Source organism: Danio aesculapii, chromosome 15, assembly GCF_903798145.1.
Source record: "Danio aesculapii chromosome 15, fDanAes4.1, whole genome shotgun sequence".
Taxonomy (NCBI): domain Eukaryota; kingdom Metazoa; phylum Chordata; class Actinopteri; order Cypriniformes; family Danionidae; genus Danio; species Danio aesculapii.
In genome coordinates this window covers 3,205,956-3,218,059 of record NC_079449.1, presented here as the reverse complement: position 1 = coordinate 3,218,059, position 12,104 = coordinate 3,205,956, and the positions used below count along the sequence as shown (strand labels likewise).

General features: G+C 34.8%; 1 protein-coding gene across 3 annotated transcripts in view; it reads left to right on the top strand.

Annotated features, from left to right (window-relative positions):
* The window catches only part of atg16l1 (ATG16 autophagy related 16-like 1 (S. cerevisiae)), a 46,592-nt gene that overhangs the window by 4,976 nt on the left and 29,512 nt on the right, over positions 1–12,104 (top strand). For all 3 annotated transcript variants that reach the window (XM_056474211.1, XM_056474210.1, XM_056474209.1), the window contains exons 2-8: positions 453–564; positions 1,159–1,252; positions 3,389–3,494; positions 3,926–3,999; positions 5,346–5,597; positions 9,164–9,229; positions 11,831–11,917. In XM_056474211.1, the coding sequence (XP_056330186.1) occupies positions 459–564; positions 1,159–1,252; positions 3,389–3,494; positions 3,926–3,999; positions 5,346–5,597; positions 9,164–9,229; positions 11,831–11,917 (785 nt within the window). In that variant the 5' untranslated portion in view covers positions 453–458. The remainder of the gene's footprint in view (positions 1–452; positions 565–1,158; positions 1,253–3,388; positions 3,495–3,925; positions 4,000–5,345; positions 5,598–9,163; positions 9,230–11,830; positions 11,918–12,104) is intronic.

Below are 12,104 nucleotides of genomic sequence, written 5' to 3'. Positions count from 1 at the left end.
ATTTCCTCTCTGCTTGACGTGTGTGACATGTTACTGTGTTTCCTGATGTGCCCTGTAGAGGGTGTGCTAATGGCAGACGCACAAAATACATTTATTTAATTGCTCATTTATAGCAAAACATTGCCAGATGCATCATTTTACAATATTTCCATCATTTCAATTCATTGTGCAGTAGAAAACGCATTACATCATCTGCAGGTCTTCAAAAAACATGAACATTTAATGTGTGTTTGTCTGTGTGTGTTTTTCTGTCTGTCTGTCTGTCTGTCTGTCTGTCTGTCTGTCTGTCTGTCTGTCTGTCTGTCTGTCTGTCTGTCTGTCTATTTGTGTGTGTGTTTTTCTGTGTTTGTGTGTACGCCTGTCTGTCTGTCTGTCTGTCTCTCTGTGGCTTATGTTTGTGTGTCTTGTGTGTATGTGTCCGTCTGTCTGTCTGTGTGTGTGTGTTTCTGTAGGAGGAGATGGCGGGACGCAGAGTGGAGTGTTTGTGGAAGCGTCACGTTGTGGAGCAGCTGAAGCAGAGAGACCGAGTTCAACGTCAGGCATTTGAGGAGATCATACACCAATGTAAGACACACACACACACACACACTTTATTGATCCATTGGTACATTGACTTATTTATTTATCCATTGTTAAATGATCTGAGACAAGGTGGCTCAGTGGTTAGCACTGTCGCCTCACAGCAATAAGGTCACTGGTTCGAGTCCCGGCTCGGCCAGTTTGCATTTCTGCATGGAGTTTGCATGTTGCACAGCAGAATGAACCGCCAACTATTCCAGCAAATTTTTTACGCAGCAGATGCCCTTACAGCTGCAACCCAGAACTGGGAAACACCCATACACACTCATTCAAACACACTCTCATAAACTATGGCCAATTCAGTTCATCAATTCCCCTATAGCACATGTGTTTGGACTGTGGGGGAAACTGGAGCACCCGGAGGAACCCAACACGGGGAGAACATGCAAACTCTACACAGAAATGCCAACTGCCCGAGCCGGGACTCAAACCAGTGACCTTCTTGCTGTAAGGCTACAGTGCTAACCACTGAGCCACCGTGCCGCATCATACTCCAATATGTGCCATTATATTAAATGCAAACAATCCCACATTGTTTTCCTGCTGAATATGGTTTCTTCACTCTGTGCTTGTCTCCAGATAACCGGCTGTTGGAGAAGTCTGATCTTCAGGTTGTTTTTTCCGAACGTCTCCAAACCGAGAAGTATGAGCAACAGAACAGACACGACCTCAGGTGCTCATGGGAAACTTTTTCTCACATTAAGTCTTTTCCTAAACCACAACACAACTACAACCTCTGTGCCTGTAATACTGAGTTAAAGTTTTGTAATTCATCCTAACACTAAGGAGAAGGAAATGACGTGAGGGAGAAGAGGAAACAATCTAGCAATATAAAGGCAAAATCTAGTCATTAGTTGAGAGAGAGAAAGAGAAAGAGAGATGTATCTGTCACAAGGATAATTCAATTCAGATGCACTATTTTGGAGACAATTTGCCTTTTTGAGATCAAAATTGGTCATCTTTGGGTTTTTGCGTAGATCTGGTCAGTATATTTTAGTATATTTAGTATATTCAGTATATTTAGTATATTCAGTATATTTTAGTATATTTATACAGTATATATATATTTTTTTTATTTCATTTATTTATTTTATTATTTCAATTATTATTTTTAATTATTTAATTATTATTTTTAATTATTTAATTATTTTTTTTTTATTATTTTATGTTTTAATTTATCCTATTTTATTTTAATTTAATTTGTTTTGCGCTGATTTAAGTCTCAATCTTATATTGGTAAATAAAGAACTGGTGGCTTCAACATTTTTTATGGGTTTTGCATAGATCTGGTGTGTATATATATTATTACTTATTTATTTTATTTATTCATTTTTATTTATTTAAATTATTTGGCTGTTATTTTTTATTAATTACTTTATTTTACTTTTAATTTATTTTGTGCTTATTTAAATAAGTAAAACATATAGGTAAATAAAAACTGGTGTCTTCAACTTTTTTGTTGTATTTTTAAATTTAAATGTTTTATTTGTAATTAATTTCAATTATTTGTTTTTATTTTTAATTAATTAATTAGTTTAATTTTTTATTTATTTTATTTTTATCTTATATGAGTAAATCAAGAACTGGTGGCTTCAGCATTTTTTATGGGTTTACATAACATTTTTATTAGTTAGCTCTGGTGTGTGTGTGTGTGTGTGTGTGTTTTTAAAAATAATTTTATTTCTTATTTTTATTTTAATTATTTAGTGTTTTCATTTTTTATTAATTAATTTGTTTTGAATAATTCTCATTTGTTTTTAATTAGTTTATCTTACACAGAAGAGCCTAATGTAATTCTCGATCTTATATGGGTAAATAAAGAACTGGTGGCTTCAAAAAAAGCATGGGTTTTACGTAGATCTGGTGTGTGTGTGTGTATTATTTCTTATTTATTTTATTTTTTATTTATTTTTTATTCATTTATTTTGAATGTATTCTAATTTGTTTTTAATTAATTAGCATAGAAGAGATTAACGTAATCTCTTAACCCTGGGTAAATAAGGAGACTGGTGTTTCCAACAAGTTTTTTCATGCAATACATTAAATAGAGTATTATTATAGTAATAATTCATATTTTAAATATTAATAGGGTAATATTGTGTGCAATTGTGGAAAAAGTTACAAGACAGAGCTGCAGTTTAGCTTAGCATTGTCATCTAAATAGCCAGTATTGTCTTAAATAGCCTCTGCATGGCATTTATATTTTATAATATGAGGTTTGGCTGAAAGTGATTGTTTAAGTGTTTGTAAAATCTTTCATTTCATTTTTGTAAACATAACCATGTTTGGAGATGCAAGACATTATAATAATCACGTTCTCATTCAGTTCTGACTCTTTCCTTCTTACACTCACAGCTTTTGTGTGTGCTATTATTCTGTTAATGTATTCAGTTATTTAATCTATTATTATTTATTTAATGTGTAATGTCATGTAGAGCTGTCTCTGTGAAACTCACAAGAATTCCATTGTGTTTCTGTTTGTTTGTTTGTTTGTTTGTGTGTGTGTGTATATGTCTGTGTGTTTGTGTGTGTGTATGTGTCTGTGTTTGTTTTTGTTTGGCTGGTGGTTTGTGTGTGTCTGTTTGTGTGATTTGTTTGTGTTTCTGTTTGCTTGTTTTCTGTTTGTTTATATATGTGTGTGTGTTTGTTTTGTTTGTTTGCTTGGTGATTTGTGTGTGTTTATTTGTGTATGTCTGTTTGTGTGTGGGTTTGTTTGTTTGTTTGTTTGTGTGTGGTTGTGTATATTTGCGTGTGTGTGTGCGTGTGTGCGCGTGTGTGCGTGTTTGTGTGTGTGTGTGTGTGTGTGTAGTCCGGGTGTGGACGGCGGGCGCAGTGAGTCTCTGCAGCAGGAAATGTCTCAGATGCGGATCAGACATCAAGAAGAGCTGACAGAGCTCCACAAGAAAAGAGGAGAGGTGAACATTACCACATCGATCATTTACATGTCATCATCCTCATTTACATATTCAGCAGCTTCACACGTGCTAACCAGTAGACCAGTTTTAGACAAAAGTGTTTTGATGAGGTTTTGTCATCGCAGGTCAATAGCCAAGAGATGGATCACCTAAAAAATAAAAATGCATCTGTATTTACAAAATAAGATAGTTAGAAGAATGTTGGACGTTTTTGTGTGTGTTTGTTTGCACTTGTTGGTTTTTTTTTACTGTAGAGACTTTCAAAAACATTTATGACTGATACTGTAGTAGAATTAGGTTTAGGTAAATGTAATTTATCGAATGTATATAAGTTAAGGTGATCCAAACAATTCTCTTTGTTTGTTTATGTAGTTAATTAAATACATTTTGTTTCAGTGTTATTCTTTAATGCTTGTGGTTTGTTTTTACAGCTGGCCCAGAGTGTGATTGAACTAAACAACCAGATTCAGCAAAAAGACAAGGAGATCCAGAGTAACGAAGCCAAGTGAGTCGAGATCAGCAGGAGCATCTTTAGTGGGGATAATGGATAGATTTAAAATTTTAACATTTTCACAGTATGTCTGATAATATTTTTTCTTCTGGAGAAAGTCTTATTTGTTTTATTTCAGCTAGAATAAAAGCAGTTTTTAATTTTTTAAAACCCATTTTAAGGTCAATATTATTAGCCCCTTTAAGCTATATATTTTTCTGATAGTCTACAGAACAAACCATCGTTATACAATAACTTGCCTAATTACCCTAACCTGCCTAGTTAACCTAATTAACCTAGTTAAGCCTTTAAATGTCACTTTAACCTGTATAGAAGTGTCTAAAATATCTAGTCAAATATTATTTACTGTCATCATGGCAAAGATAAAATAAATCAGTTATTAGAAATGAGCTATTAAAACTATTATGTTTAGAAATGTGTTGAATAAATCTGCTCTCCGTTAAACAGAAATTGGGGAAAAGAAATAAACGGGGGCTAATAATTCAGGGGGGCTAATAATTCTGACTTCAACTGTAGTCCTAATAGGGTATCTGCAGAGTCTTAAAATGTCTTAAATTCATTCATTCATTCATTCATTTTCTTTTGGACTTAGTCCCTTTATTAATCTGGGGTCGCCACAGCGGAATGAACCGCCAACTAATCCAACATATGTTTTACACAGCAGATGCCCTTCCAGATGCAACCCAGTACTAGGAAACACCCATACACACTCATTTACACGCTCATACACTTTAGTTTCTTCAATATCTCTATAGCACATGTGTTTGGACTGTGGGGGAAACCGGAGCACCCGGAGGAAACCCACACCAACACAGGGAGAACATGCAAACTCCACACTGAAATGCCAACTGACCCAGCCGAGGCTCGAACCAGCAACCTTCTTGCTGTGAGGTGACGGTGCTAATCACCGCTCTGCCATGTCTTAAAATTCAAAAACTTGACCTTAAAAAGTCTGAAATTCACCAAAATATTGTGTTGTAGGTCTTAAATCATTTTAAACAGGTCTTAATTGTCCTATATCCATGTAAAGCTACCCAACTGGGCCAACACTCAACAATCCATGTAAACAAAACATTTAACAAAAGTCACTTATTTATTAACTTGATCGTAATGTGTATATATAGAACTAGAGTTTACTTATTTTGACATGTTCTGTAAAAATGTAAATTAAGAAATAATTTATTAGATTTTTTTTAGAGAGGACAATTAAAAGTCTTTTCCGCTGGCCATTAGACAAAATGCTTAATGCTTTTTACTGTACACCTCTGACATTTCATTCATAATGGTCTTGGAAAGGTCTTAAATGGTCTTAATTTTTTCAATAACTCTGGTGTGTTCAGGATGCAGGAGTATCTGCAGCAGATCTCGCAGCTGGAAGGAGAGTGTCGTGAGCTCAGGAATTGTCTGGCGGATCTGGAACGAGCTAATCAGACGCTGCGAGACGAGTACGACGCCCTGCAGATCACGTTCAGCGCTCTGGAGGAGAAACTGCGCAAAACCACCGAGGACAATCAGGAGCTGGTGACGCGCTGGATGGCGGAGAAGGCCCAGGAGGCCAACAGACTCAATGCTGAGAACGAGAAGGACTCCAGGTCACTAACACACACACAGACGGATGAACTGGGTTTTAATGCACACTTGGGTTTGTGTTGGGCATTTGATTATAACGCGCTTTGGGTATACACACTAAATACACAATATACTAAATGCGATTATTAAAAAAATTTTAAATTCGCATTACATTGAACATTACTAGGCATGGGACGATAACCGGTTTCAAGGTTTACTGTGGTTTGGAAAAGTCAAGATTTGTAGACCGCTAAAATTTTTAGTTTTACTATTCTTGTGGTATATAGTTAACGGGCTCATAGTTTACCTCTTTTTTATGATTTAATATTAATAATATGGTTGTTCTAAGTGTGCCAGTTTAGGTTCAGTTCAAAACACAATTCAGATTTTTTTATTATAATGTGTTAAAAAGTGTCATGTTGGGGGCGTGTCCACAGCTCGCTGATTTAGGGGTGTGTTGCTTCACATGTAAATTAGTTTCGGCTTCCCGCCCAATGTAACAAGGGGGTGGAGCCATGAGCTCACCCGCTCTGTGTTTGGGCAGACTGAGAGAAGGAGCAGGAGTGAGAGGATCAGCAATCAGTCGTACATGTACGACTCGGACACAGACCAAGCAGAGAGTACAAAATCATTTGTACAGTTTTACAGCCAACTGTGTGCTAGATTTCAAGTGCCGAGCTTGTACACAGAAATTAATAACCACGCACACTGAATTAACTTTGACTGAGGCACCGGATGCGCCGCTCGAAGCTGCGACACGGCACACCAGACACTCTCTGTGGCGCGGCAGAAACATGAAGTGTCCCGAATCGTCGCGCCGCGCATTTTTAAAATCTAAACATAGGTTTCTGCAGCGGCCGCGGCGCCCAGCCGTCGACTTGAGTGTACCCTGATAGAAACCGATGTTTAGAATTCTAAAACGTCTGCGTCAGGTACAGCAGGGCCTAGTTAAGATCACAGGGAGCTTCTGGGATCGCGAGAAATGCAAACGGCTGAAGTATAAGGTAGACTCAATGAGAAGTACACATGTTTGCAAACCTACCTAAAGATACAACCAATAATTCTGATTAGAGCGATAATGTGGAGAATATTGATCTTGTGTTGAGCCCAATGAGCCTTGCATCTAAAAATAGAGCTAGCGTGTTCCTTTAGTGATATCGCTTCGACTCACGCTGAAAATGGCAGACGTGAATCAACAAAATCTGATAAATACAGATTTCCGTATTTTCCGAGCTCAATGGGGTGACCGCTATGATTTGTGTAAATCCGAAGGTTTTTTTTTAGGAGGAGGGGGGGGGGGGTGCCTCAGTGAGGTTTATCGTTATCAAAGCAAAAGACCTATTGATGGTTTGCGCCTTCGTTGCTCATGATTTTGCACAAGAAGGAGCATTAGCCTAACTGCTTTATTCCGGACGTCATTCAGGTGTAATGATATGTAGTGCTATAATGTGCGTTTATGAATGACGAAGCCGCTGACAATATGCTAGATTATGAAATGGCCTTGAATGCGTGCTCGGCTGTGCACTTTTTTCGCTCTCACATTTGCATGTCAGGAGTCACGACCACGTGCGCTCAATGTACATTATAAATTATGCCAGGACGCACGTTTGTTATTAATCTCTGCAAGTCCTCTGTCCTTATGTCTTCGTTTATTCAGTGCTACAGCTTAGCACCTGAAGTGTAATACCTGAAATTGTCATGAAATTGTTTAGATGATAATACCAATTTAAAAAAATATATTTATTTATTAATTAATTAAACCTATTAAAACCGGGACTACGCTGAAGGAAAGGGAAAGGAAAGGGAAAGGAAAGGGAAAGGAAAGGGAAAGGAAAGGGAAAGGAAAGGGAAAGGAAAGGGGATAAACTCTTTTTAGCAATGCATGATATATTTTTCAGGGTGGAATGTTGAGGCATATTAGGCTGCTCAATTTAACTGGACTTAATATTTTGACAGTTCGAATTGTTGACTGACCAGTAGTTTATTTATCGAGTGGATTAAAGAGAAACTAAATTACAGAGAAAATTATATTCTTTGGACACAAGAGAACTAACCGCGTTAGTGGCGCCATCTAGCGGCGGTGTGTGCATCTGTCCCGACATTGCGCTACAATTATAAACCTATTAAGCATTATTTAGGTGACCATTAAACTGCTAAACATTTAAATTGATGAATAAAAAAGAAACTTAAATTGTGTGGCCAAAAACAAATATTTATATAAAGAATATTTAGATATTTTTAGAATTATTATTTCTATTATTAATATTTAAACATTCACAGATATATGGGGTGGGGGTGGGGTCTCGTCTTCCTTTTTTGTCCTCAGCTGATCACATGCCTGAGAAATAAAATAATCAAATGTTCAATAAAGCTGTATATTCTTCCTTGTGTAAATAATCAAATACAATTAAACTATTTTAAAGCTTAATTTTTTTTAAATGCTTTTAAAAGGAGTGATAATAAAATAACAATAACAATTAAATGTAGTCATAAAACTAACTGTTTCTATATTTTTCTGTATATAATAACTCATTATGCAGGAGTATGAAATCAGAAAACCGTGACAATTTAATAAATGTATTATTTTTGTCCTAAGAAATGTCAAATTTTTCTCAGGTTGAATTTTTTTCTTGATTTTAACAATATTTTGATATCCAAAAATGTGATTTTGATTGAACAAGATTCCAGAATTAGCTATTTTCTAAATGTATTTATTTACTTTCGTGTTTACTTATTTGCTTATTTATTAATTTGCTTATTTATTTATTGTTTGCTTGTTTACTTATTTACTAACTAACAGAATATATGATTAAAAGGGTAAACGAAATTAAATGCTTTAAACTCAAAACTATTTTTGACACAGGCCTTTGATAAACACAAGCAGTTGAGAAACGTTCACTTTATTATGGTTAAACTGAAATGACTCTTTTCTTATGTTTGTAGCTGAACTGTTGTACCTGTTCAAATACAACCCTGACTCCACATTGCATGTCCTGCAGTATGACTATTGCAGATTAACAGGTTATGATATCGATGCTAAAACTGTATATTGCGCAGCCCTAGCTTTTAAAATTAAATATTTAAATAAAACCTTGACAACAAGATCAAATGAGAGTATTTCATTGTTGGTCTTGTGGCAAACGTGCCATCAAAAATAGTTTGTTTAGAATACTATAACAAATGGCATCTGGTATAATGTGATGGAGGATGTACAAGCATGTAAATACATCGTAAAGTACTGGAAAATTTAGAAAATGCACCTGGAAAGTGCTTAAATTTGACTTTGGAAAAGGTGTGAGAAGCCTGTTAATGACCCATTGTTTTTATGTGAGCTGAACATCATTCTTAATCTTCCTGATTAATTGCTCAGTCGTTAAGTGCCATTTAAAAACAATGTAACCATCTGGACGACACCCGGCAGTTTCTGACCATCAGTGCTGAAATAAAGGGCCTTATTTCCTGACCACTCATGCAGAAATGAGCTAGAATTAAACCTCCTCACCTGATTGGTTGGTTGAAAGATATGGGGAGTTTCTGCAGAGGTTAAATGTGTGTGAAAAGTGTGTTTAACACATTTATGTCATTGTAGACGCAGACAGGCAAAGCTGCAGAAGGACCTGGCGGATGCTGCGAAGGAACCGCTTCCTATTGACCAGTAAGTTTGTTTAAAAAGCTTGTTTCTTTGCGTTTTCTTTAGATTATACACATGTGGTGTTTAAGTTATGTTATAGGGAAAACATGCTACTATGATGGACTTTAAAAATGTATATAAATGAAATGACTGTCCTGCTTTTAATGACCGCAGAGAGGTCTTGTTAAGAAATGAACTCAGCATATATGATATTCAGCAAAGTGTCATTTATTCGATAAATATTAAGTCTTATCTAATTAATGTGTTAATTCCAGGGTGTCCGCTGGGTCTTAAAGTCTTAAATTTCAAAACCTAAATTTTGGTCCTTAAAAGTCTTAAATTCACTGACATATTTTGTTTTAAATCGTTGTGAACAGGAGTAGTTTTTGCTTTGTCCAAGTAAAGATACTTAATTTGGGCTGACATCCATCCAATGACCAGCAATACATCTCAAATAAACTCCTTATTTCTTATATTTAAGTTGCTTATTGCAAAGAGATTCAATTCACAACGGCTGTTAGACATTTTTACAGCAAATACCCCAAATTAAATTCCCTAATCGGGGAAAAAAAAAGGGGCAGTCTAAAAAAAACATTACACGATTCCTCATGATAATACTGGGCCATTAGAAAAAAATCTTAACGCTGTAGAAATCTAAAATACCTTTCTTAATGATCTTAAAAAGTCTTAAATTGGGCTTGATGAAACCTGCAGAAACCCTGAATTTGTTTGTGGTTTTTAATAGGGTTGGGTGATTGACCAATTTGGCATCGTATAATGGCTTATGTGAAACATCATGATGGACGATGACATCGTCATTTGTAGGCGGCGGTAAATGAATTATTTATTAATAATTAATTAGATCATAACTAATTAATCATTTGTCGCGTGTGCCGTTTTCAGCGGTATATTGTGGATGGAGAGCTGTTCAGAAATGCTAAGTAAAACACTGTGTAGACGTGGATTATTTTCATTCTAAATTGCCATTTTAAAACCAAGACCTATTAGTGTAAATGGGGCTTAAGTGTGTGTTTTTCATGAGAGAGTTTCTGCTACAACAGAGGCAGAGTGGGGGATCGTGATGCCGCCTCAGCATCGTGATGTCTATCCGCCATCGGCGATAGACAACGACATCGTCTATTGACCCAACCCTAGTTTTTAATTGTATATTTAATATTAAAATGCAATTATAATAGCAGTTGTTGTGTGACATGGCAATTAAAGAAATCAGTAGGATCTTTACAAAATAAGCTTAAAATAAAAAATTTGCATTAATTTGACTAGATTAGTGTTAAGAAATATTTAGAATTCACTTATATTTTCAGTTTTAATATTTGTTTTTAATTATTGTGTTGTGTGCTTTTCACTTATTAGTGAAATTAATTATTTAAAATATAATAGTTTTTTGTATATAAATATTTTATATTTGTATTAAATTCTAAATAATAAATTATTATTGGTTTATTTATTTATTTATTGTATGTTTTAATTATTGTGCTGTGTGCTTTTCACTTATTAGGTTTAGTTTTAAATACAATATATTTTAATGTATAAAAAAATTAGGTAATTTAAAATATAATAGTTTTTTTGTATATAAATATTTTATATTTGTATGAAATTCTAAATAATAAATTATTATTGGTTTATTTAAAATTTTTTGTGTGTTTTATTTTTTTTGAATTTTACAAACACTCTACAATGGTTTGGGCAGCTTTTCTTTAAAAAAAAAAAGGACGTAAGTGAATTAGAAGTAATAATGTAATAGTTTATAATTTGATCATCATTATTTAGTGTTATTTAGTGTGGAGATTTTAAAAAAACGTTTATTGCATTTTCGTTTTCCGAAAATATTGTGTTTTAATATTTATTAAATGTTTATGTAATATATCAATAAATATAGCTATATACAGTTGAAATCAAAATTATTGAAGCCCCTTTGCATTTTTTTTCTTCTTTAAATATTTTCCAAATGATGTTTAACAGAGCAAGAAATTTTCACAGTATGTCTGATAATATTTTTCTTCTGGAGAAAGTCTTATTTGTTTTATTTCGGCTAGAATAAAAGCAGTTTTCTATTTTTAAAAAACATTTTAAGGTCAAAGTTATTATCCCCTTTAAGCTATTTATTTTCTCGATAGTCTACAGAACAAACCATCGTTATACAATAGCTTGCCTAATTACCCTAACCTGCCTAGTTAACCCAATTAACCTAGTTAAGCCTTTAAATGTCACTTTAAGCTGTATAGAAGTATCTTGAAGAATATCTAGTCAACGATTATTTACTGTCATCATGACAAAGATAAAGTTATTAGAGATGAGTTATTAAAACTATTATGATTAGAAATGTGTTGAAGAAATCTGCTCTCCGTTAAACAGAAATTGCGGAAAAATTAAACAAGGGGGCTAATAATTCAGGGGGGCTGCTGTAGTCAACTGTAGTCAAGTTCTACTTTGTTGTCATTTTAGCACATCTAATTAAACTAAATAAAGATAGTTTAGTCAGTTGATGTTGATTTCATTTCCAGTAATAACAGCATTTTGTTTGAGTTGACGATAATGACATTGGTGGGAACCCTGTTAGCTCATGTTAATATTTTATTGGATGCTGTTTTCTGATTGGTTTAGAGATGATGACATCGAGGTTCTCACAGAGGATGCTGGGAAGGCAACTGGTGAAACGTCACCGAGCAGACAGCTCAGTCGTACACCCAGGTGAACAACACACACTCATTACACAACTCTGTGTTGTGCTGTATACAATATACTATCAATCACAGTAACTAATGATGTGTGTGTGTGTGTGTGTGTGTGTGTGTGTGTGTGTGTGTGTGTGTGTGCGTGTGTGTGTGCGTGTGTGTGTGTGTGTGTGTGTGTGCGTGTGTGTGTGCGTGTGTGTGTG